This window comes from Panthera pardus, unplaced genomic scaffold (assembly GCF_024362965.1).
Source record: "Panthera pardus isolate Hobbes unplaced genomic scaffold, ASM2436296v1 HiC_scaffold_6, whole genome shotgun sequence".
Taxonomy (NCBI): Eukaryota; Metazoa; Chordata; class Mammalia; order Carnivora; family Felidae; genus Panthera; species Panthera pardus.
The window spans coordinates 10,407,900-10,432,862 of NW_026526991.1; the positions used below are offsets into that span (position 1 = coordinate 10,407,900).

The 24,963-nt window shown below is 56.9% G+C and overlaps 3 protein-coding genes across 3 annotated transcripts; 2 read left to right on the forward strand and 1 right to left on the reverse strand.

The window, feature by feature from the left end:
* Positions 1-505: 505 nt before the first annotated feature.
* ADM2 (adrenomedullin 2) lies at positions 506-2,478 on the forward strand. Its single transcript, XM_019447317.2, has 3 exons — positions 506-657; positions 782-901; positions 1,580-2,478. Exons 2-3 carry the CDS (start codon positions 792-794, stop codon positions 1,896-1,898), a joined length of 429 nt encoding a protein of 142 aa, XP_019302862.2. The 5' UTR covers positions 506-657; positions 782-791; the 3' UTR covers positions 1,899-2,478.
* Positions 2,479-5,193: 2,715 nt separating this feature from the next.
* Positions 5,194-7,836, forward strand: MIOX (myo-inositol oxygenase). The gene is made up of 10 exons (XM_019447318.2): positions 5,194-5,312; positions 5,789-5,869; positions 6,103-6,183; positions 6,336-6,498; positions 6,628-6,695; positions 6,820-6,929; positions 7,006-7,073; positions 7,168-7,217; positions 7,365-7,477; positions 7,582-7,836. Exons 1-10 carry the CDS (start codon positions 5,298-5,300, stop codon positions 7,688-7,690), a joined length of 858 nt encoding a protein of 285 aa, XP_019302863.1. The 5' UTR covers positions 5,194-5,297; the 3' UTR covers positions 7,691-7,836.
* A 12,322-nt stretch (positions 7,837-20,158) lies between these two features.
* Positions 20,159-24,829, reverse strand: LMF2 (lipase maturation factor 2). The gene is made up of 14 exons (XM_019447319.2): positions 24,689-24,829; positions 23,950-24,203; positions 23,752-23,780; positions 23,402-23,619; positions 23,147-23,325; positions 22,556-22,697; positions 22,281-22,415; positions 22,105-22,210; positions 21,935-22,031; positions 21,683-21,865; positions 21,411-21,579; positions 21,174-21,285; positions 21,004-21,100; positions 20,159-20,912 (listed from the first exon to the last, which is right to left on the reverse strand). The coding sequence occupies exons 1-14, from the start codon at positions 24,780-24,782 to the stop codon at positions 20,607-20,609; spliced, it is 2,121 nt and encodes a 706-aa protein (XP_019302864.1). The 5' UTR covers positions 24,783-24,829; the 3' UTR covers positions 20,159-20,606.
* Between the last annotated feature and the right edge of the window lie 134 nt (positions 24,830-24,963).

Below are 24,963 nucleotides of genomic sequence, written 5' to 3' on the forward strand. Positions count from 1 at the left end.
ATGGCGATGCAAGGGTCCCACGTTGTACTTACTTAAACTTCTTACAAAAACCGTTCAGTACTTCGGTAGTGTGGAAAAAGAGGGTAGAGATTTTTCAGAACACAGCTGTGAGGGGATCTTGAGGAAGGGTCTCCAAATCACCTTTGTGAGGAACTGAATATCTAGCCTGAGTTCTCCAGCCCTGATTCTGGCCAGGCTCCCAGGCCACTCATCAGGGCAGACATCTGAGGAGCCGACACTCGGGACCAGGAGGTGGTGGGTGGCTGGCTGACTGCACCCCTAACGCCCACTCCTAGAAGACTGCCGGGCTCCAGGACAGTGTCCCCCACCAGAAGGCACCAGAGATGAGGCTGGTGGCCGCTGGGGTCCCTGGCCAGTCGCTGAGCACTTCCCAGTGGGATGGGGCCCCTGTCAGGCTAGGCAGGAGTGGGGAGCAGGACAGCCGGCAGGGCTCCCGCCCCGCTGGGGCATCCGGCTCCGCCTCCTCCTGGAAAGACTATTTAGATCTGGTGATGCGGAGGCCAGGTCTCCAGCAGGACCCACAGACGGCAAACTGGCTGAGGAGGCCCTCCACCTGCCAGGTGCTCTCTGCCCAGCCGACAGACAGCAACCCACCGGCCCGCTTCTCGCCTGAGACCCTCTCGCCGACAGACACAGGTACAAGCTTGGCTGTGTCCACGCCTGCACCCCTCATCACCGGGGCTTGCCAATGTGCCGGGCTTAGGGGTGGCTGGCGGTGAGGACTGCCCCCCCACAGCTACCTGGCTCACACTCCTTCCAGCCCCGCCCCCATGGCCCGGCCCCTGCCGGTCACATTCGGTTGCATCAGCCTGCTCTGCCTGCTGCTCCCAGGCACACTGTCCCGCGGCCTGGGCGGGAGCCAATGGCCTGCCCCACCTAGGTGAGTGGGGTTCACACCAGCCCAAACCTCGGGGCCTACGGGGAAGGAAACCAGAATCCCTGGGGAGGCCCCCCTCGATCTCCCCTGCCCTGGACCCCCCCACCCCGGACTCTTCCTGCAGTGGGGAAACCCCCCCCTGCCACTAAGCCTTGCCCCCTAAGTGAGAAGCCAGCAAATGGGCCTTCAGCAAATCCTGAGCAGGGCAAGGGACCCCTCTTTCTTGGCCTCCCTCCCAGGGCACTCCCCTCCCCTATGAGTAGAGGAACCACTTCGAAGAGAGGTTGGCTAGGAGAGGGGAGGCTGGAGGGATCCCCAGGATTGCCCACCTTCCTCCACCCCCAGGGGAGGGCTGGGGGGGGTCACTCGGGTCGTGAGCACGGTGACCCACAGAGTCCAGGGGTGCCCTTTGCCCAGGTAAATGGACACGTGGCCTGGGCTACTGAGATGGCTGAGAGCCAGGACCCAAGCCCAGAGCTCACAAGGGCCGGTGGGCTTCCCCTGGCCTGCTGGATAATGACGTGGGGGCTGCGGGCTTCCCCTGGCAGTGCTCCAGACTGTTGGGGAAACTGGGCTTCCCCTGCCAGTGACCCCAGGCCTGTGTGGAGGGGAAATTGGGTGCTTTTGGAGGGTCCCTAAAAGGTTTGGCCATCAGGTTTATTTCCCCCAACCCCCTTGCAGGGAGCCCCCAGCCTGGGCCCCTTCCGGTGGCCTGAAGCCGGGACACCCTGCCGTTCAGCCTGTGGTCTGGAAGCTACACCAGGCCCTCCAGCCACAGAGGAGCGCCAACCGAGCCCCCGCCATGGGTCACCCTCTCCGAGGTGGCCCCCACCGACACCTGGGCCCCCGCAGGTCCCGAGCCCAGCTCCTGAGGGTGGGCTGTGTGCTGGGCACCTGCCAGGTGCACAACCTCGGCCACCGCCTATGGCAGCTGGTTGGGTCAGCCGGCCCACGGGACTCAGCCCCCGTGGACCCCAGCAGCCCCCACAGCTACGGCTGAGATGGAGCAGGACAGACCTCTGTCTGTCCCGGCCAGGATGCCACCCCCCAACCCAGTCCCAGAGCTGCATCTGGGCCCCCCTGCCCCCACCCAGCCCCGCGGACTTCCTACAAACACCAATAGCCATAACAGTGTGCAGGCCCCCAAGGCAACTCTCACCCCACCCCACACCCACCTGGTCCTGTAGTAAGCAACCTTGACCGGCTTTGGACAAGGAAGGCCGTGCACATGGGTCGACCCCAGCAGGTCTGCAGGCAGAGTCTGGACTCATGAAAGGGGCTTCAGAGGGGAGGGGCAGCCCAAGGATGTGGGGCAGGATACCCAGGGCCACGCTGGGCCAGCACAAGGTGGGCCAGTGTGGCCCCTTCCCCGGTGGTCTGGAGTCATCAGATTAGGCCCAGGCTTTGGGCACGCGCACTTGGCCTGTCCCAGGTGCCCAGCCTTTCCATTCCCTGTGCCCTGGAGACTGGGAGGGCAGCAGGAAGGAGGACCCCCTGTGGTCCCCATCCCCAGAGCCTGAGTGAGAGAGGACAGGCCATGTCAAAGTGGAGACCTCCCCCCCCCCCCCCACCCCCCACACACCCCTGCCTCTGCCCTCCAGCTGGATAGCAGGGAGCCTGGGAAAAGGCCTAGAGATTCAGGAACCACACTGGGGCTGAGCAGACGCCCCTTCCATCCCTCTGGGCGGGGTGGGGCTGGGTGGGGCAAGATCTCCAGCCCAGATAGGCCCAGTCAGAACCATTCCACCTCAGGTGGGGTGGGGTAGTCCAACAAGGGTGGGGGCGCCACAGGCTATACAATCTCCCCGGCCCCACCCTGCCCTGCTCTGGGATTTACTGGGGCAAACTAGTGGACAGCAGGAGGCTGGAGCAGGCTTGCCTAGAGTTGGGGAAAGTGGATTGTCCTTAAAGGCTTAGAACAAGGTCTTCAGCCAGTTCCGGGTGTATGTCCACCCCGGGTAGGGCCTTTACATGCTGTGATACCTGAGCCTTTGCTAGTCCCTCATTACTGACACCCCCATGCCATCAGGACATGACCCAAGGTTCAGAAAGGAAGTTTCCATTACTTGGCATACACTCATAATGGCACTTACTCTGTCAACATTTGCTCTCGTCCCCTTCTCAGCCACCCTGTGAGGGGAGTGCTATCATTATCCCGTCTCTAGAAGCAGAAACTGCAGCCACAGAGGTCGGGGAAGTGCCTACTGTCACCACAGTGCCCTCCCACAGAACCCCTCAGATGCCCTGCCCCCCCATTCCCACCCCTCAGGGTGGGAGCGTTTCCAGGACACCATTAGGCCCTGTGGAGACAGTTCAGGCTGGTCCGTGCCCTGAATTGCATGTGGGAAGCAGATCAGGGCAGGCTGCCTGGAGGAAGCCTAGGTCTGAGGATTGCAAGGCTCCCAGGGGAGCCGAGGGTGGAGTCCACAGGAGGCATGAGTATGGCCGGGGAAGCCCCCCCACCCCTACTCCCAAAGCAGCTAAGAGAGGCTGGAACCAGCGTGAGTAGGGGTGGAAGAGGCCAGTGGGCCAGGCCTCAGAGCCATATGCCTGTGGTCCCTGAAGGGTGTCATCAGAGCAGGCAGGGGTCGCAGGGCCAGGAAGACTGGGGAGAGAAGAGAAGGGGTCTAGGAGGGTCAAATTGGGAGAGTTAGGAGCTCCACTTGGCCAAGACCGCCCCGCCCCCGGCCGCCCCAGGCTTCCCATACTGGGCCTGTGTGTTGTCTGGTCCTCTGTACAAGCTGTTCCTCTGCCAAGGACACCCCCACATTGCCCCTTCCTCACTGGTCAGAGCTGCCAGCCCCCCAGAAATCCATGCCCTTGTTGAGGACCTGCGGCAGTTTGGGGTTCATTTTCCTGGAAGCAGGATGGACTGTTGACGTCAAGGCATCCCTGTGCCGGGCCATGTGGTCACAGCATTGCACCTGGCATCCACCTGGCCCCTGAGCTCCAGGCCGTGTCTGGGCCACCTACATGATGCTCCCTGATGCCAAGCTCACCCGACTCCCGCCAGCCTTCTCCTCTGTCTCCCTCACGCAAATCCTGTTGGCTGGTCATTTGCTCCTTTTTCTAGTCCAAGCCGCCACCTGCTTTTGGGGTGATGGCTCCAGCCACCTCCCTGGACCCTCCCTCCATTCCTTCAGCAAATGCTTGCTGAGCATGTGAGAGAAGCATTAGTGAATACCCCCTCCCAACTGACACCATAGTGGAAGGAGACAGTGAAATGGACACTTTGCCATTTCAAATGGGGGGCCCCAGCACTCTCCCCGTCTATTCTCAGCACTGGCAGGAGGAGACCATCATCGTAAGAGCAGCACACCCCACCCAAACGTCTTGTCTCTGAAGCTGAGTGGGTGCTGAGACCCACACGCCCGAGGAGGGGGTGTAGACTGACGCCTTCGTCCCCTGTCCTTTCTCTCTCTGCCCCCAGATGACCCGACCATACTCAGCATCCCCCCCACCCCCACCCCCCATCTTTCTCAAGTGCACCGGCCTTTCCAGTATGAGACAATGATTGGTTTTGCGGTGTCTGCCTCCTACTTGGAGAACCTGTCAGCTCCCAGGCAGGCATATTGATCAGTTGGGTCCTGGCGATGTCTGCCTGACCTGGTCCATGCCTGATGAGTGCTAGCTGAATTCATCTCTACCCTGACTCCAGATGGAGCCCCTCACCTCAAAAGCCAGACAAAGATCACCACCACCCCCGTCTTGACCAAACTTTAGCCAGGCTGCTCCACTGGGCCTCACCCAGTATTAACAAGTGTCCCCTGCCCCTGAGATCTGATCACCTGGCCTGCCTTTAGCAAGGATCCCCCAACCTCTGTGGCTCCCCTTAGCAATCTTCTGTCCATTGACCCCCACTCTGCTTATTGGCAGTCAACCCCCTGCTGTCTTTGTTGGATTCTGTCTCCCCTATTGCAATAGTCACGAATAAAGTCTTTCACTCTCACTTAGCAAGCGTCAGGATAACTTTTCCTATAAACCCTGCCCTTCTCATAATCCCAGGTGCCTGAGGCTGATGGGTGGGGTCTGGGGTCTGCACCACCTGTTGGGAGGGGCCTACTGTGGGAAGGGAGGTGTTTAAGGCCCTTGGAGGAAGAGCAGGAGGCCGGTGTTGGAGCTGGAGCGGACGTCAGGCCTCCAAGTCCTAATCAGGTCAGTTGCCCAGAAAGGCTGAAATCAGGAAGAGGGGGCCGGGGCCGGGGCCGGGGCCTCTGGGAGCTGCTCCCGTGCTGACACATTAACTTCTGAGGCCAGGAGGAGGGTGGATGGTCACTCATTACCGAGGGCCAAGGCCAAGGGGCTGGGTGGTGTCCGGTCACTTATGTAACCTGTGGGCATATATAGGGGCACACGGCCCGTGGGACTCTGACCCACCTGCCAACTCTGCTCCCTCAAGATGAAGGTGGCTGTGGTGAGTACTCCAGACCCAGTGCACATGTGGCCCCACTGACTGATCACCCAGCGGCTGGTTGTCCCTCGTGGAGCCGCAGACCCCCGCCCTCTCCAAGCTGGTTCCCACCAGCCCGCTGGTCCCGGTCAAAGGGCTCCCTCCTTCCTGTCCTCCTCCTGTGGTCTAGCTGGGGCAAGGGTCAGCAGCCCCACCCCAGGCTCCCTGCAGACCCAGATCTTGAGAAGGAGATGCCGGGTGCCATGTGCTCCTACGCAGCATCCCGGGCACCCGGGCCTCACCCGGGGAAGCAGGAGTCCTGCTGACATCCACTTTGCAGATAAGGAAATCGGAGCGAGGTCGCCTCAGACTGTCATTGTGCTTGGGAGGGGCTGTGCCCTGCTGCCCACCTTTTAGGCTCTGGTGCCCCGTGGGGACGTCCTGACTTCCTCATGGAACTGGCATCAAGGCGAAATGGGTTTCATCCTCCACCCAACCAGGGCCCAGACCCTTCCCTGGTCTACCGGCCCGATGTGGACCCAGAGGCAGCCAAAGACAAGGGCAGCTTCCGAAACTACACCGTAAGGACCCCACCGCTTGCCACCCTCCTCCCGCCCTGCCCCGAGCCCAACCCCACCTCAGCCCCATCTTTTCCTGGGGAGCGCAGCATTGTCCCCTTTTGCACAGCTCAGGGGCTGCCTTTGGGCAGCTCCCATTCACACTTGTGGGGCCAAGCCTGGGAGACCAGAGCAGTGGGCCCCACGGGTGTGAAGGGCAGGGATGGGAGCCTCCCGGCTGACCTTCTGGCTTGCAGTCTGGCCCGCTGCTGGACCGTGTCTTTGCCACCTACAAGCTTATGCACACGCAGCAGACCGTGGACTTCGTCAGGAAGAAGGTACTTGGCAGCTCTCTGCTGCAAGTCCAAGGGTGGGGCTGTCCCCTCCCCCCCACCCCCCCACCCCCGCCCCCAGGCCGAATGGATGGAGAGGGATCGGGCCCTGATCCCGCCAATACCATGGCCGTGCTGACATCCCCTTCCTGGCCTAGCACACCCAGTTTGGGGGCTTCTCCTACAAGAAAATGACTGTGCTGGAGGCTGTGGCCATGCTGGACGGGCTGGTGGACGAGTCGGACCCAGACGTGGACTTCCCCAATTCCTTCCATGCCTTCCAGACTGCTGAGGGCATCCGGAAAGCCCACCCTGACAAGGGTGTGTCCCCTTCCCGTGGTGGGCTGCAGTGCAGGGCCAGATGGGGGTCTTCGCCCTTTCCTGACTTCACCCCTCAGTTCCAAGCCTTCTCCTCTGCCCACTAGCCTGCCCTGTCCCTCTCCCTCCCAGACTGGTTCCACCTCGTGGGGCTGCTGCATGACCTGGGGAAGGTCCTGGTTCTGGCAGGGGAGCCCCAGGTAAGGCCAGAGGTGGAGGGGTGCAGCAGCTTGGGGCTGGGGCAGCCTGGGTTCAGGGATCTGGGCCCTGGAAACCCCCCACGTGGGCAGGGCAGTCACACCCACTGTGCTTGCCTGTCCCCAGTGGGCGGTTGTTGGAGACACCTTCCCAGTTGGCTGCCGTCCCCAGGCCTCTGTGGTTTTCTGTGACTCCACCTTCCAGGACAACCCCGACCTCCAGGATCCTCGATACAGGTGCTCCTCCCTGGCGACTGGTCTTCCTCTTCCCCACAGTGCACCTCAGCCCCTCACCTTCTATCTTTCCCTGCAGCACAGAGTTCGGCATGTACCAGCCCCACTGTGGGCTAGAGAACGTCCTCATGTCCTGGGGCCATGATGGTGAGGCCAGTTAGAGCCGGGCAGTGGGGAAGATGGGGACCATGGTGGGGGCCATGGCTCTGGGTGCTTTGGGGTGACACCTTGTCTCCCACAGAGTACATGTACCAGATGATGAAGTTCAACAAATTCTCTCTCCCACCGGAGGTAGGTGGGGGGAGGGGCTAAACCAAGAACGCCCAGCCCAGCCCAGCCCAGTTCAGCCCAGCCCAGCCCAGCCCAGCCCAGTTTAGCCTGGCTCAGTTCGGCCAGCCTGGCCCTGCCCGGCTGGGTGTGACTCCCTTCTGCCCTCAGGCCTTCTACATGATCCGATTCCACTCCTTCTACCCTTGGCACACGGGTGGCGACTACCGGCAGCTGTGCAGTGAGCAGGACCTGGCCATGCTTCCCTGGGTGCAGGAGTTCAAGTACGGCCATTGCTGTGCAGGGCTGGGTGGAGGGGACTGGAGGGTGGGGGCGCGGGGGGATGTGGGGGGCTTCCTCACGAGGCACTGCCCCTCCCCTGTTGCAGCAAGTTTGACCTCTACACCAAGTGTCCAGGTCTGCCGGATGTGGACGAGCTGCGGCCCTACTACCAGGGGCTCATCGACAAGTACTGCCCTGGCGTGCTGAGCTGGTGACCGGCCTGCCCACCCTGCCCAGGCCTGGTCAGGTGCCCTGGGGTGACAGCCACGGTTGGGGGGCCTCCACGTGCACATCTGCGGTCAACACTCCCCGTCCTGGTGGCCACTCTGCCCAGTGGCAATAAAGACCTTGAAGCAGCTTATGAGTCTGACCTTCACTGAGGCGGGGGTCTGTTGTGGCCACAGTAGCCTCTTGGACATGCGTGTCCACTCCTGCCACCACACGCATCTTCCCAGCTCTGGCATCGGCACCTGGGGTTGCCCTGCCCCTGCTCACATTCTCAAAACAAGTCCTGAAAAACAAGACAAAGCAGAACACTTGATAGCTAGGAGAGCAGACGGCATAAAACCTCATGGACCGTGTGCAGGGTAAGCGCGGTGAGCTCAAGCCACAGATAGCACCCCAGGGCCTTCCCGTGCCCCACGGTGCAGCCCTCGCCTGGGGTTGGCGAACCCCAAGTGTGTGGCCCTCAGCACTGCAGTTTAGCACCGGATTCCCCTCTACCTTCTAGCAGCTTATTTCTTTACATTTCTTTCAGTGTTTGTTTATTTTTGAAAGAGAGACAGAGCGTGAGCAGGTGAGGGGTAGAGAGACAGACTCCAAAGCAGGCTCCAGGCTCTAAGCTGTCAGCACAGAGCCCAAGGCGGGGCTCGAACTCACGAACCGAGCCGTGAGACCACGACCTGAGCCGAAGTCGGACCCTCCACCGACTGAGCCCCCCAGGCGCCCCTCTAGCAACTTATTTCTTGGACAAAAGTGGATCAAGGAATTTCCTTCTGTTGAGATTTTGCTAATTGCATCCCCATGGTATTTATTAACATTTCTCCGGTATTTCCTACTACTTGCACATGGAGGCTTAATCAGATTAAGACTTGGCTTGTGGGGGCAAGGGTGCTTTAGAGGCAGTGGCATATTCTTTCCCAGGGGCCACAGGCTGTCTTTTGTGGTGTTGAAGCCACTCTGTTCAGGTCCACCTAGCAGCCCTAACCCATTAGAGGGCGGAGCTATGATGTCCTGGCCCCCGGCCTCCTCGGTCATCTGAGGGAACACTGCTTAAAGAGAAGCTTCCTCCCCTGCTTGCGATCTGTCTCTCTCTCTCAAAAATAAGTAAGTAAACATTTTAAAAATATTAAAAAAAAAAAAAAAGAACATGTAGATTTCAGCATATTTGTGCTTTGGTTCCTTGATTTTATCACCCTCGCTGGTACTCAGACTCCCCTCGGCCAGGGCTGGGGTACAGCTTCCAGATGGCTCCCAGGTCCTTCTGACGTGGCCACAACAGTCTCTGGTGGGTGTCCTGCTGTCTGGTGATAAGACACCCAGACTGTGGTAATTTCCTGTGTTTTTGTAACAAATTACCACAAATTTGTTGGCTTAAAGCAAAAATTTATACTCTCGAGTTCTGGAAGCCAGAAGCCTGAGATCACAGTGTTGGGCAGAGTTGTGCTCCCTCCACGGGCTCCAGGGAGGAACCATCCTTGCCTCTTCTGGCCTCGGGGGGCTGCCTGCACCCCCCGGCTTGTGACTCCACCTCTGCTCTGTCTTCTCATGCCTTCTCCATTTACCTGTACCTTCTGCCTCTCTCTTATGAGACCCAGTCATGGCACCAGGCCCATCCAGGTAACCCAAGATCATCCCTCATCTCAATATCCCTAACTTCATCACATGCACAAGATGCTTTTTCTTTTCTTTTTTTAAGTTTATTTTGAGAGAGGGAGAGCATGCATGAGTGTACAAGTGGGGGGGCGGCAGAGAGAGGAAGAGAGAGAATCCGAAGCAGGCTCTGCACTGTCAGCACAAAGCCCAGTTTGGGGCTCGAACCCAAGAACCATGAGATCATGACCTGAGCCAAAGTTAAGAGCTGGACGTTCAACCGACTGAGTCCCCCAGGGGCTGCAAGATGCTTTTCCTTTTTTTTTTTTTTTTTTTTTATGTTTATTTACTTTTGAGAAAGAGGGAGACAGAGACAGAGTCAGAGCGCGGGAGGGGCAGAGAGAGAGACACACACACACACACAATCCAGGCTCCAGGCTCTGAGCTGTGTGCACAGAGCCTGAAGCGGAGCTTGAACTCAGAAACCCCAAGACCATGACCTGAGTCGACTTCTTCGGAGCTCAACTGACTGAGGCACCCAGGTGCCCCAAGATGCTTTTTCTAAATAAGGTCATGTTTACAAATTCCAGGGATTTGATGCGGACACCTTTGGGGGACTGTTTGTTCTCGAGCCCCTCCAGAGCCTTTCAGTTGTAATCCGAAACCAGCCGCCATTGGCAGAGGGCAGGAAGATGCCAAAGGGCCAGGCCGCTCCAGGTTGGTAGGTGGCAGGTTTAACAACCAAGGAGCCTACACGTGAGGCTTGTCTGGGGCGGCCACAAGGCTCCTGGATCTTTGCATCTGCCCGCGGGAATCTCAGAGGTTTAGGGGCACCCGGCTGGCGCAGTCGGTAGGGTGCGTCACTCTTGATCTCAGGGTCATGAGGTGGAGGCCCACGCTGGGCGAGAGATTATTTTTTAAAAACTAAGGATAGAATCTTGAAAGTTTACACTCAGGACTTGAGCGGCTTCAGTCACATAGACCATCCAGTTGGTCTCCACCCCACATCGCTATCCTTGGAGCAGCTTCAGGGAGCGAGGGGGGGGGAGGCAGTGGGATGCACGCGGCAAAGACGGGGGAGGGGTGAGGAGCCCTCGATTGCCAGGGTCCAGTTCACGGGTGCAGGTGGTAATGTCCTCTCCACGACCTTCCCCAACAGCTTACCCCGGAGGCTGCCCCAGACCTGGAAGCTGCCAGGGAGCCCTGGCTTCTCTGAGGGGGAGACGGTATTTCATATCCACACGTTGGGGGCTAAAGACTCACTCTTGAACGTTCGCCTCCACTCCACCCCCTGGTGTGGCCACTGGAGGTGGGGTTACCCACCGCCTTCCCGGCCCTGCTTCTCCCCGTGTACCTCTCCCCCGCTCCCACCTCAGGAGAGTGCGGGCTCAAATGTGTCGGACTTGCTTCCTTCTGGAAGACTGTTCTCTTGCGCCATCCCTGGGCAGCCTCCCCAGTAGTGGGCAGCCTCTGCTGCTCCCTCCGGTGAACTCTGGCAGTGCAAGTGCAGGGTCCCTCCCCGGAGCTGCTCCATGGGGGGGGGGGGAGCGGGGGGGGGGGGGGCGCGGTGCTCGGTAGGCTGTCTCTGGATCCATCCCTGGGGGGCCTTCCCCGTGCAGAGCAGAAGAGGCCATCTTTGCTCCTGTCCCCAGTCCCCAGACCCTGTCTCTGTCCCTTGCCATAGCACCAGGGTGGGTAGCGCAGTGTGGGCCAGGGCTCCATCTTTCTGTCCCCCTGGGGACTATCAGGCCTCACTGGGCTCCAGGCACTGAGGCAGCCGAGGAGCCTGCAGGCAGGAGGAGGGCTTGGCTCTCCCGCCTGCTGGCATCCCCACCCCGGCCCCTACCCCTGCAGCGTCCCTCTTCCTGCTCTAGCCGCCCTGGTCTGCCTCTCCCCGTTGCCCCAGGCTCAGCCTTCCAGGGCGCCTCTGATTCGTCGGGTTTCTCTTTGAATGGGCCCGTGGGTTCCCTCCGAGAAGGTGGGTTGCAAGCAACAGAGCCTTAGAGGAATCTGGAAGTTGTCCTCAGGCCCATCTAAGGCAGAAAGTTGGAGCGCTGTGCGGGAACCAGAGGGGAGCCGGCAGTCCGCGGCCTGCTGGAGCAGGAAGCTCGCGGATGGCCAGGCCTGGGGGACAACGAGCAAGCACTGGAGCAAGGGGGCCGCTCCCAGGGCACAGACGGCCCAAGAAGGAAATAATGGCAAGTTCGAATCTTTCCATCTCAGGCTCCAGGCATGGCCTGAATGCAGAAACGATCTGCACTGAGACAGTGGTTCTTCTGGTGCCCCTAAGGCCCTTTCAGGGGCCCGTGAGGTCACCTGCGTTTTGCACTGAGCTGACGTCCAGGTGACGCGGTGGGCCAGGGGTTTGCCCACTCTGCCACACACCAGCTGAGACTGCGTCCTGACCCGGCCCTGACCGTCCAACACCGCACACCCCAAGTCACAACAAGGTCAGTTTTCCTAAGAACGAAGTCGTAAACGTCATTAATATTCTTAAATCTCTATCTTTGAGTGTGGGTCTTTTTAACCTTTTATGTGGCAAAACGGGACGTCCGTTTTTGGACACATGAGGCGCTTCTGCTGAAGCTATAGAAGCCTTTTCCCTGGAACAACACCTACTGGACAGACTGTAGGTATTTGGTCTCGGGCATTGGGCAGAGCATTTTCTTGTTTCTTTTCTTTTTATAAAGACTTTTTAAAGTTTATTTACATTTAGAGAGAGAGAGAGAGAATAGAATGGGAGGGGCAGAGAGAGAATCCCAAGCAGGCTCCAAGCCATCAGTACAGAGCCCGACGCGGGGCTCGATCTCATGAACCGTGACATCATGACCTGAATTGGCAGGCATTTTCTTAAAAATGAACAAAATGAGCCCGTCGCTTCGAGAAAAACAATGGTAGCATTTGTTGCCAATAATAAAATTTAGCTTTCAGACAAAAACAGGATTTGGGAAAACCTGTGCCCGCAGCTGTGAAATGACAGCTTCCTTAGACTCAGTTTTAGGATGAGATTGGTGGTGATATTAATGAACGGGATTTTTTCAGGTCGTACGATGTCATGCGTCAGCATTCGGAAGACCGGTGTAACTCAATGAACTGATATTGTCTACATGACCAACATATGATGCTCCTTGCATTGTGTAGGATGCACCAGTGGGTTCTCATGGGACAGAGGACAAAAAGTTCATTGGGATGGTTTCATATTCCAATTGCAATGAACCACCGAGAAGTGACTGTGTGTAGTTTTGATATGGTATTAAAGAAGAACACCCACGGTGATCTGAAAAAGTTTCTAAAATATTCTTCCCTTTTCCAGCTACATATCTGTGTGAGGCCAGGTTTTCCTCATATACTTCAACCAAAAACATACTGCAATAGTTTGGCCAAAAAAGCAGATATGAGAAGCCTGACATTAAAGAGATTTTGCAAAAACGTAAAGTATGCTACTCTTGGGGCTCCTGGCTGGCTCAGTTGCTAGAGCATGTGACTCTTGATTTCAGGGTCATAAGTCTGAGCCTCATGTTGGCTGTACTTTACTTTTAAAAACAAACTAACAACAACAAAAAAAATCTATGGCACTCATCTTAATTTTTTTGAACACGGTTATTTTTCATTAAAAATTTGTCTTCGTGGTAATGTGTAGTGAGCTTATTTCTATAGTTAAATAACATTAGTAAGTAAATATTTAAAGAATTTCTCAGTTCAATTTCAACGTGGTAGATATTGATAGATATAATACCTCCGAAACAAAAGCTCTTTGGAGTCCTCAATTTTTAATGTTTATTTATTTTTTTGAGAGAGAGAGAGAGAGACAGAGCATGAGCAGGGGAGGACCAGAGAGAGAGGGAGACACAGAATCCAAAGCAGGCTCCAGGCTCTGAGCTGGAGCCCACGTGGGGCTCGAACTCGACACCGAACTGAACCATGAGATCATGACCTGAGCCGAAGTCAATGGACGCTTAAGCTTAACTGAGCCACCCAGGCACCCCAGGGTGTCCTCGAGCTTTAAGAATATGAAGGAGTCTTGGGGCACCTGGGTGGCTCAGTCGGTTAAGCGGCCGACTTCGGCTCAGGTCACGATCTCGCGGTCTGTGAGTTCGAGCCCCGCGTCGGGCTCTGTGCTGACAGCTCAGAGCCTGGAGCCTGCTTCGGATTCTGTGTCTCCCTCTCTCTCTGCCCCTTGCCTGCTCACGCTCTGTCTCTCTCTCAAAAACCAACATTAAAAAAATTAAAAAAAAAAAAAAAAAAAGAACGTAAAGGAGTCCTGAGACCGAACAACCGCTCTGTGGGCTCCGTGAGGGCTGAAGTGGGGGCCGTTTCTGAGCACAGCCATATGGAGCTCTCTCACCAACCCCCGGGGCCAGCAGCACGCCCCCGCCCCAGGGGTGCCGTCAATCTCCGCGGCAGATGCTGTCTGTGATGGGCGGTATCGCCAACACCCTTTTGTACCGATTCAGACTTGCCGTCCTCGTCCCCTGTGCTTCCTCCCGCATCGCTGTCCATTAACTCGTGAGCGCCCATCACCGACGTATCCCGCACAACTGTGCCTCTGGCCAAACGTGTTCTTCCGAGCGAAAGGCGGAAAACAGAGGCTGGTATCAGTGGGCCCCGCCTATGCCCCATGACCCCCAAATCAATGATCTGGTGGAATAATGGAGCAGGCAGTCGAAGCCCCGGCCACGGTGCCAGCTTGCAGACAATGCCCTCGGGAGTCAGGCTGCAGAGAACGCCCCGTGCGGCGAGCCTGGAGTGCAGTGTCCGGGAGCCATCCAGTGAGCATCTCGCACTCCCGCACCCTGGGTCCCCCGGTGAAAGTGTCGCGGTCCATTTCGGTGACTCTGGGAACGCTGCATCGTGAAAGGTGGTTCTCAAGGAAGCAGTGCTTTTCCCCAGACGTGGCAGCGCTTCCCTGGGACTGGACATGGCTAAACACACAGCTGTGCGGAGTGCCTCTGCTGTGGGTTGGGCAGGCAGCGTGTGACTGGTGCTGGCCTCCACGGGGAAAGGGCTGCCGGTGCGGGACTGAGAGGCCTCGGGATGCTCCAGGCGACCCCCGGATGCCCGAGAACTGCCAAGTCTCTGGCCGGCATCGGTGGAAGACTGCAGCACCCTGTGTAGATAGGCCCAAGCAACTCCGATGCAGAGTTGCTGAAATAAACACAACCCGGGGGCCCCTGGGTGGCTCGGCTGGTTGAGCGTCTGACTCTCGGGCTCAGGTCATGATGTCACCTTTCCTGAGATGGAGTTCCAAGTCGGACTCTGTGCTGATAGTACAGAGCCCGATTGGGATTCTCTCTCTCTCCCTCTCTCTCTCTGCCTTTCCCTCTCTCTTCTTCAAAATGTGTAACTAAACATTTAAACATAACCTGTGTTTTTTCTTTGCTGTCCTTCAAACACTGACCAATTTTTTTTTTTTTAACATTTACTTCTTTTTGAGAGAGTGCAAGTGGCGGAGGGGTAGAGCGAGAAGGACAGAATATCCAAAGTGGGCTCTTCGGTGACAGGCTGACAGCAGTGAGCCCGAGGTGGGGCTTGAACTCACAAACCTCAAGATCATGACCTGAGCTGACGTCGGACGCTCAACCGACTGAGCCAGTCAGGTGCCCCCCCAATTTTTGTTTTCTTCCCCGGTGGCTAACTTCACAGTCTAGCATGTGAAATGCAGAATTTGGAGACAGAATTGTGCTGAGCTCAAGGGAAGGTAGGTGTCATGCTGGAACCTGCAGGTGACGTGGGTGCAGGCATGGACCAGATTTTGGGTGCCTCTGTGCCTTGGTGTGACCTAGGGTTTTTGTGCAGGGTGTGGAATGGCCGCCTTGTATTAGTGAGACCATCGCTTGTAGGGGGAGGGGAATGTACATTAGGAAGATGGATTCATCAGGGTCCTGGGCACCCCAGGGGGTTACATGTTGCGTCAGATTTCCTGTGGGTGGGGAATCTGCATTCTCATGAGTCTGGGTGGGAGGAGCCACTCTGCCCCTTGTCGCCTTTCTTTCTGGAAGCCAGAAAAGGGAGAAACGTGGCTTTACCCTGGAGCTATATGGGGCCGTATTCTAACCTGGCCATGCTAGACTCCTAATTTGGAGCTGGGAATAGGCTCTCAAACCCAACTGTGTCCAGGGACAGTGTGTCTTCACTAGGCCAGGCCAGGCCAGGCCGAGATTTTGGCCATGGTCAGTCTTAGTTTGTGGTGTGGGGACATTCAAGAGAAGTGTTGGTTCACTGCATTTGTATGTTCATTCATGCTTCTTTTGAAGCTTGGAAAGATTGTGTTGGTCAGACAACTGAAGGGTTAACAAATAAATTAAAATTAAATTTGTAGAGCAGTTAAAGTATTTCAGGCATTTAGGATTTACAAATTAAGGGTGCGTGGGTGGCTCAGTTGGTTAAGCGTCCGACTTCGGCTCAGGTCATGATGTCCCAGTTCGTGAATTTGAGCCCTGTGTCGGGATCTGTGCTGACAGTTCAGAGCCTGGAGCTTGCTTCGGAATCTGTGTCTCCCTCTCTCTCTGCCCCTCTACTACTCTCTCTTTCTCTCCAAAAAATAAACATTAAAACAATTTTTTAAAGTGGCGCCTGGGTGGCTCAGTCAGTTGAGTGTCCGGCTTTGGCTCAGGTCATGATCTCATGGCTTGTGGGTTGTCGGGCTCTGTGTGGACAGCCCAGAGCCTGGAGCCTGCCTCAGATTCTGTGTCTCCCTCTCTCTCTGCCCCTCCACTGCTCACACTCTGTCTCTCTCTCTCTCAAAAATAAATAAACATTAAAATTTTTTTTGAGAAAAAAATTACAAATTTAACCTTCCCAGAATTATTGCTAAAACCTACCAGATCTAAAAAAAAAAAAAAAAAAAAGAAAAAAAAGAAAGAAAGAGAAAAAGAAAAGAAAAAAAACCCCAACAAAACCAAAACCCTGCTAGATTTAAATAGAGGACAGAAAATTAAAATACATGGATGGGGAGACTTAATTTTGTTAAGATGAGAATATTACCAAAGCAGACTACAGAGCCAGTGCAATCCCACTGCACTGCATAGAAAAATCCATCCTAGGGGCGCCTGGGTGGCTCAGTCAGTTAGGCGGCCGGCTTCGGCTCAGGTCATGATCTCGCGGTCCGTGAGTTTAAGCCCCGCGTCGCGCTCTGTGCTGACAGCTCAGAGCCTGGAGCCTGCTTCATATTCTGTGTCTCCCTCTCTCTGACCCTCCCCTGTTCATGCTCTGTCTCTCCCTGTCTCAAAGATAAACATTAAAAAAAAAATCCATCCTAAAATTATTATTACTTTTAAAACTTTTTATTTATTTTTGAGAGAGAGAGAGAGAGAGAGAGAGCGCAGGGGAGGGGCAGAGAGAGGGAGATGGAGCATCCCAAGTGGACTCAGTGCTGATAGCAACGTGCCCAATGCAGGGCTCGAACTCATGAATGGTGAGGTCATGATCAGAGCTGAAGTCTGATGCTCAACCAGCTAAGCCACCCAGGTGCTCCCATCCTAAAATTAACATGGAGTCTCAAGGGATCCCAAATAGTCAAAAGAGTTTGAGAGAGAAGAATGCTGGAGGACTTGCATTTCCCAATTTCAAAAGTTACTACAAAGCTACAGTAGACAAAACACGGTAGAACCTTCATAAAGACAGATATACAGACCAAAGCAATAGATCAGAGATTCCAGAAATAAAGTCCTTGCATATATGGTCAGTTGGTTTTTGACCAGAGTGCTGAGACCATTCAATGGGGGAAAGGGAAGCAGTCTTTTCAAAAATGGTGTTGAGAAAACTGGATATCCACATGCAGAAGATGAAATTAGACCCCTACCTCACACTATATGCAAAATTAACTCAACACGGATCAAAGACCTAAATGTAAGAGCTAAAATTATGAAACTCTTAGAAGAAACATAGGGGGAAATCTTCCTTGAATCTGACAATGATTTCTGGGATGTGACGCCAAAGTACAAGGAAAGAAGAAAAAACAGATACATTTGACTTCATAAAAATTAAAAACTTTTGTGCATTGAAGAACACTACAGAATGAACAGTTAGTCTGCAGAATGGGAAAATATTTGCAAATCATATATCTGATGAAAGGTTGATATGCAGAATATACAAAAACCTACAACTCAATAACAAAAAGCAAATAACTGATGAAAAACAGGCAAAGAATAAATAAAAAATAAAGATACAAAAATAGGGGGGCCTGGATGCCTCAGTCGGTTGAGTATCAGACTCTTGGTTTCAGCTCAAGTCAGGATCCCAGGACTGTGGGATCGAGCCCTGTGTCAGGCTCTGTGCTGACAGCGCAGAGCCTGCTTGAGATTCTCTCCCTCTCCCTCTGCCCCTCTCCCCTGCTCGTGTGAGCGTACTCTCTCTCTCTCTCTAAACAAAACAAAACAGGCCAAGGACCTGCATAGACATTTCTTCAAAAATATGCACATAGTCAATGAGCACATGAAGTTGCTCAACATCGTTAGTCGTTAGGCAAACGCAAAACCCAAACTGCACGCAATACCATTTCAGACCCAATAGAATGAGTATCACCATAAAAAAAAAAAAAAGGGAAATAACAAATGTTAGTGAGTATATGGATAAATTTGAAATTTGAACTGCGGTATATTCCTGGAGGGAATGTAAAATGGGGCACCTGCTATAACAAACAGTTTGGTGTTTCCTGAAAATTTAGCCATAGAATTGCCAGATCCTGCAATTCTACTCCTAGGTGTGTGCCCAAAATAATGGAAAGCAGGGACTCACACGTATACTTGCCTGTCAATGTTCATTTCTATTATGCTCAATAGCCAAAAGGTGGGAACAACCCAAATATGCATCGATGGGTAAATAAATAATCAAAATGTGGTGTGAAAACACAACAGAATAGTATCCAGCCATCAAAAAGGAGTGAAGCGGGGGGCCTGGGTGGCGCAGTCGGTTAAGCGTCCGACTTCAGCCAGGTCACGATCTCGCGGTCCGTGAGTTCGAGCCCCGCGTCAGGCTCTGGGCTGATGGCTCGGAGCCTGGAGCCTGTTTCTGATTCTGTGTCTCCCTCTCTCTCTGCCCCTCCCCCGTTCATGCTCTGTCTCTCTCTGTCCCAAAAATAAATAAAAAATGTTAAAAAAAAAAAAAAAAGAGTGAAGCTCTCACACACGCTACTACGTGGATGAATCTTGGAAACATGCTGAGTGAAAGAAGCCAGACTTCTGGATTCTAGACTTCTAGACTGTGTGATTCTACTCACATGGAATGTCCAGAACAGGTAACACCATAGAGACAGCAGATGTGTGGTTGCAGAGGGCATGATAAGGAGGGGTTGCAAGATGCCGGGTAAGGGGAACGGGGGTTCCTGAGAGGATGAAGTTTTAACATCGACTGAAGTGATGGATGCACCGCTCTGTGAGCCCACCGCACTTTAAGGGTGTGAATTGTATGGCACGTGAACTATACCTTAAGGAAATTTTTACAGGAAACAAAACAAAAACCGAAAAGAGATTCGCAAACTGAGTTTAAAAGCCTGAAGGAAGGGGAGCCTGGATGGCTCAGTCGGTTAAACGTCTGACTCTTGATTTTGGTTCAGGTCATGTTCCCAGGATCACAGCGTTGTGAGATAGAGGCCTGCACGGGACTGTGTGCTGAGCGCGGAAACTGCTAGGGATTCTCTTTCTCCCTCTGCACCCCCCCACCCCACTCCCTCTCATGTGTGTGTGCAGGTGCGCTCTCTCTCTCAAAAAAAAAGTCTAAAGAAAAGCAACAGATTTTTAAAATTTATTATTTTTTTTAACACTTATTTATCTTTGGAGAGACAGAGTGAGGGCAGGGGAGAGGCAGAGATAGGGAGACAGAATCTGAAGCAGCCTCCTTGCTCTGAGCTGTCGGCACAGAGCCTGACGTGGGTTTTGAACTCATGAACCATGAGCCGAAGTCAGATGCTTAACAGATTGAGCCACCCAGGTGCCCCCAGGTTTTAAAATTTTAAATACTTTACTGTCTTCAGGCAAAAGTCAATTTATAGATCATTTAATCTGCGTGTAAGAGCACCTTTGAAGGCACCCAAAAACACAGGTCACAGGTCCATGTAAACCACGCGTGGCTGTGGGCACAGGCTGAGCATGGGTCGTGTTCACATCAAAGAGGGGTTCAGTGACATGGGGGAGGGAGCTGAGCACACTGGGGGCTGACTAGGTATCCATGGGACCAGAGCATGAGAGTTGGGGGCTGAGGACAGAGTCCGGGCCGGCTGGGCTACAAGTTCTCAGGGAGGGCGGGGACCTCCTGACTGACCACAGAACCCCAAACAGAAACCTGAGTGTTGCCCTCAATACCTGCTTCCACATTCGTCTCCCTGGGTGGTCAGATGCATTCTCCCTCCTCTGCCCTTGACCCAGGGCCTCCTCCTTCCTCTCCCCACCCACACCCTGTGCCACTCTGCCCGAGGCGTGATGGGTTTTCATTCTGCTGAATGCTATTCAACACCTCCCTGACCTGGTGCCTGTGGTGCCCGCCCTGCCCCTCCCACCTGTCCTTCCTTCACCCCTGCCCAAGGGAGGTCCAGGGCTCTGACCCTTCAGCCGTTCCCTGGGATGAGGAAGCAGGACAAGCAAAGAAAGCAGGGCCCAGGTTCTGGTGAGTTCTCGGGCCCTTGGATGCTTCCAGGCCCTACATTGTGCCACTGGCCTCGCAGACTTGATGTGTGGAGCGGATAGGTCGGCCAGGCTGTGCCCCAGCGTGTGCTTATGTCTGTTTCAGAGGGGAACGTTGAGGGCGGGAGAATGAAGGCATCCACCAAGCCAGGCCAGCTATCAGCTGGACAGCACGAGCTGTGTCCACTACCAGGGGTAGGGGAAGGTCCGCTGTCCTCAGGACTCCAAAGTGGGAAGAAAACATCCGGCGCGTGGTCAAGCACAGAGACACCTTTATTGGTTCCTGGACCCAAATGGCAGGAGTCTCAGGACTGTCTTCCCTCTCCCTCGATGCCCCAGCAAGTCAGCCTCAGACGCTCTGGTGCAGGAACTGTGGCTGGGGCATCAGGCTTGGATCCCTACAGTGGGAAAGGGCTTCCCCAGCCCTGGTACAATGTCCCGGCAAAGACCTTGAGCTGGGTCACATGCCTGCCTCATGGGTCAAGGCCAGGAGATGGCCCGGGGAGGGCACGGTTGGTGTGTGTCTGGGGAGTGGGCCCTCCGCGCAGCAGGGAAGCCAGAGCCCCCCCGGAGGATGGCACCCCATCCTGCATCTGTCGTGGCAGTTGGCTAAGGCACGCTGGCTGGATCATGTCCTGCGGCAGAAGGCCAGAGACGTGCTGGGGACCCTGACCCTCTCCGGACGTGTGGCTGACAGACGCAGCTATTTTTTCCTCCCCGGAGACTGGGAACTGCTCGTACAGTTGTCAGGGGCTGGGGCAGCTCGTTTGGTGGCAGCTCCAGAGTCCTTCTTCGGGGCTGGCCTGTGCTTCTCCTCCTTCCCCGGAGGGGAAGACCGGGGGGAATGAGGCCTTGAATGCAGGGCCTGCACGACCCTGATGGCCCCCGCTGCGGCGAGGAGCCCCCAGAGCAGGGTGGAAGGCTCCAGGGGAGACAGCTGTCTCCGGACCCAGCGGAGGGCCTGGGCCAGGGTGTTGCTGGAGCTGCGGGCTCGGGGTGGGCTCTTGTCCTGTGGGTGTAGGATTGAGGAAGGTCCGTGGGGACCACTCCTGTGGGGGAGGGTCACCCCTGCCACTTCCCCCTTCCTAACGCCTTCCCACCTGAAGGCCAAACTGTCTGAGCAGCACGTCCAGCGTTGGGTCCCCCAAGGACACCGGTGGGAAGAATTCCTCTACCCACTGGCGTCGCCACCACTGGCTGCAACAGGGCGGGACGTTCAGGGGCTGCCTGAGCTCAGGCCCCAGCTTCCCACTGGGCACCCTGGCCTTACCTCTGCTCCCCAGGAGGTGAGAACCAGTACTTGTAGCGCTGGGCCCGCAGGTAGGTGGGTGGCCGCTTGTGGAAGGGGTACTTGGTCACGTCGTTCCGGATGAGGCGGATCACTGCCAGGGAGTGGGCTCAGCACAGCCAATGTTCTCTCTGCCCCACCCTCCCCTTCACACACACCCTGCCCCCACCAGACCCTACCCTTCCCGTGAGCCACCCCCAACTCCCCACGGGGTCTCACCAGGCTCCTTGCCCTGCAGCAGGCGCAGGACCAGGCCCGTGAACCAGGGGCTGTGAGAGTGTGGGCCCAAGGCTGCGAACCACATCTGCCAGTCGAGGCGGGGCTGGTGGGGCGCCACGATGGGGGGTGGCCGGCTCACGTTCCCGGGCTTGTACATGAACTCGATCTCCTGCCCGGCAGAGCAGGTTAACACAACTCGCTGGACTGGCCGGACCCTCCCCCTGCCCTCTGCAGGTCCCTCCCTGCCTCGTGGGGCCCGCGGGAGCATTTACCACCCAGCGGTGCCCGTCATAGCTGCCCTCCAGCACCACTTCGGGCCGCCCACCCAGACCGGTCATCCGGCGGAAGAGGCCGTAGGAGTTAGCCAGCTGTAGGTGCTCTACGGTGCCAAACAGGCGGTGGGCCCCAGTCCAGAGTCGCCCGTGGGTTGAGGGTTCCATGTAGGAGTATGGCACCTAGAGGCAGGTGGGCGAGGCTCAGTGCTGCCCCTCCGGACCCCACCCTCCTCCCCAAGTGCTACCCACCAGGCTGATCACAAACAAGGCCACCGTGGCAGTGCCGAAGATGAGCAGCTGGACTGCAGTGCAGAGCCTCCTCGGCCACCCTCGCACCTGGGTCCACCTGGGGGGCGGGGGACCCGAGTGCTGTCAGGCCTGCCCGGCGCAGCTCTGCCCCACCCCCTCGGGCCACGTACCTCCAGAGGGCAGTCAGCAGTTCCCAGGTGAGGGAGGCCACCCCCAGCCACATGGTGGGCAGGGTCACCATTTTCAGCCACTGGGAAAACTGGTGGAAGGTAAAAGCTGCAGAGAGAAAGGGGTGTGAGGAGGGACGGTCCAGCTCTGCCCTCTGGTCCCCCCAGCTGGCACTCACTGGTTCTGGAGTGGACAGCATGCTGCTCCCAGTCAACTTCCAGGCCGAAGTAGTGCACGGTACCATAGGCTAGCAGCCCGTAGACGGCGAATTCCAAGAGCAGAGACAGCACAGCCAGCAGCGTCCTGGGCCAGGCTGTTGAGCAAGACAGTCATAGTCTTGGGCCGGGGCGGAACTAGAGCAGGGGTCACCCGGGGGGTGGTGGAGGGCAAGAAACTTGCTGGTGGGTGGTTGGGCTGAGAGTGTCTGACCGTCTGGGACAAGCTGACACTCACAACTGGCTGTCTTTTTGCAGTGGCTGTTGCCAGGTGTAGCAGTCAGGTGCCCGTCGTCCAGAAGAGCGGTGGTGAGCACCAGCGTGAGCAGGTTGAAGAAGTTATAGTTGCCGGTGATGATAATGAGGACTTGCAACAAAACCTGGGGGGGGGTTTGCACTGAGAGTTCCTGAGGCCCACCCCCTTCCTGGCCCTTCAGAGCCTGCTTCAAGCCCCGCCGCACCCTGTGCCTAGGTCTCTCCTGCAGGCATCCCACCCCCCTCATCATCCCCGGGCCTGTGTTATGTTCTCATTCCACTGTCCTCTACCCCCTGCTCATACCTTCCGTGGCTTCCACCACCTGGAAGAAACCCAAGCTCAGCATGCCTCGTGCAGCCCTTCTGCACCTGCCTCTGCTGACTTCACTGGCGTCTTCTAGAGACGCCACAGCCTTGCCCCACAGGCATGCCTTTACATCCTGGATTAGCCTGTCCCTCCACCCACCGGGCCTTCTGGACTGCTTGCAACAGCCACCCGGTCCCAGTGGGACCCGCTGGGCAGTGCTGAAGAAGGCCACATCCTACTTTCCTGACGGCTGAGGTCCCCACCCACCTGGGAGTAGAAAGCTGCCAAACGCAGGCGGCGAACAGGGGCGAAGAACAGAGGAGGCACTGCGATCTCAATGAGGAAGGTGGCCACCACACATAGTTTGTGCAGCCAGACGGGCAGGTGGTGGGTGAACCAGGAGGCAGGTGTGGGCAGGCACTGTGTCTCGTAGTGGTAGGTGAGTGCTGCAGGTGATAAATGGGTGGTCAGGGCTGGGCAGAACCCCCAAGACTGCCCCAAAGTCCAGGATAGGACCCTTACCGGTAAGCCCCCACCAAGCGGGGCAACGGCTGGTCAGCTTGACCACACCCGAGGCAAACATGAGGCGAAACAGCAGCCAGCGGACCAGCCAGAAGGGGAGGTCTTCGTGGGGCAAGGCCCCTGCCAGCCCGCCCTGGGGGGCCTGCTTATGGTGGTGGCGCGGTCTCAGGGGGGCCACCAGCACGGCCAGGAAGCCAGTCTCCAGCAGCAGGGAATCCCTATGGGAAGAAGGAACAGCACAAAGGGCCCCTCCCCATCAAGGCTGTTCCCCTCAGAGGGTCCTCCCTGGAGAGGCAAACATATCCCGCTCCACCCCATCCCCTGCAGCCCCACACCCAGGAGTCACTCACCACTGGAAATAAAGAAACACCTGGCCCACCTGCAGGGAGAAGGGTTGTCAGGGAGGCAGGGGGGCGGGTGTCTGCAGAGGCAGGCAAGGCAGAGACAGGGGTGAGCGGGAGGGTGGACAGGGCTGGAGGGAGTTGGTGACATGGGTCCCAGTGGTGCGGGGGGGGGGGGGGAGCGGGCAACAGGCAGCCCCCACTTGCCTGGTAGGCCGACAGGTAGGCAGCCCAGAGCAGCAGGTAGACGAGGAGGGTGCGCAGCTGGCGCAGCAGCAGTGCACCCAGGGCCAGCAGGGTGCCCAGCAGGCTCAGCAGCTCCAGGCCCTGCGTGGTGTCTAGGCCGAGCTGCGGAGCCTCCCACAGCAGGGTCGGGGTCTCCCACAGCTGCTGCCAGCGCCCCTTGCCCTGTGGCCTCAGCGTCTTCCGCGCAGGTAGGATGCCCTCGGCACCATACAGGCCTGTGGGAGTGCACATCAGGGCCAGGCCCCGGACACTGTCCCCCAAGGCTAGACACCCCCCACCAGTCTGGGCCCACAGGACCCACCCCTTCCCCCAACCTAGGTCAGGACCTGGAGACTCTTGCAACCGGGTGAGAATCTGATCTCCAACCCCTCCCAGATCAGGCCCCAGAAGGTCTACCGGAATTCCCAAGTCAGGACCTCCCGCCCAACGGAGAGAGTTCTCTCTTCCAGGTCATATCTCCTAACTGCCCCACCAGGTGTGCGCCCACGCCCCTCAGAATTCTGCCCCGGCGCCAAGTCAGAACCTGCACACCCTCAAACCTCCCCAAGCCCCCCGCGGCCCGCAGGACATGAACCGAAGCCCCTACCCCAGGCACCGAGGCCTGGACGTTACTCCCTCCCCCAGTCAGCGGAGCGTCGGGCGGAGAGAGGAGGGGACGCAGGGCGCGGGCCGGGAGGTGTCCCACCCTCGGCGCCCTCACCCGGGATCTGCGTGTACAGGGACGCGAACGCGAACATGAAGACGGCGGCCACGCCCTGAAGGAAGAGCTGTCGCGGGAGCCGGGAGCCCGCCATGTCCGCTACGCGGCCGGCCGGAGAACAGCCCTCGGGCACGCCCCGCCGGCCCCGCCCCGCCCCGCCGGCCCCGCCCCGCCGGCCCCGCCTCCAGCACCGCCCGCGGCCCTTCCGGCGCGCTCCTGCAGCGCCGCGTCGGGGTTCGCTCTCGCCCGCTGCGGCCGCGTGCGTCATAGATGTG

What these genes read in the sequence shown, in the direction of transcription:
- ADM2 (XM_019447317.2), top strand. Translation starts at nt 792, where the DNA reads ATGGCCCGGCCCCTGCCGGTCACATTCGGTTGCATCAGCCTGCTCTGC. An exon ending in CAATGGCCTGCCCCACCTAG is followed by an intron (nt 902 to 1,579) that starts GTGAGTGGGGTT and finishes ACCCCCTTGCAG; the next exon opens with GGAGCCCCCAGCCTGGGCCC.
- MIOX (XM_019447318.2), top strand. An exon ending in GAAAGCCCACCCTGACAAGG is followed by an intron (nt 6,499 to 6,627) that starts GTGTGTCCCCTT and finishes TCTCCCTCCCAG; the next exon opens with ACTGGTTCCACCTCGTGGGG. An exon ending in CATGTCCTGGGGCCATGATG is followed by an intron (nt 7,074 to 7,167) that starts GTGAGGCCAGTT and finishes TGTCTCCCACAG; the next exon opens with AGTACATGTACCAGATGATG.
- LMF2 (XM_019447319.2), bottom strand. Translation starts at nt 24,782, where the DNA reads ATGGCGGGCTCCCGGCTCCCGCGACAGCTCTTCCTTCAGGGCGTGGCC. An exon ending in CCTACCTGTCGGCCTACCAG is followed by an intron (nt 23,781 to 23,949) that starts GCAAGTGGGGGC and finishes TTCTCCCTGCAG; the next exon opens with GTGGGCCAGGTGTTTCTTTA. An exon ending in GTGTTTCTTTATTTCCAGTG is followed by an intron (nt 23,620 to 23,751) that starts GTGAGTGACTCC and finishes TTCTTCCCATAG; the next exon opens with GGATTCCCTGCTGCTGGAGA.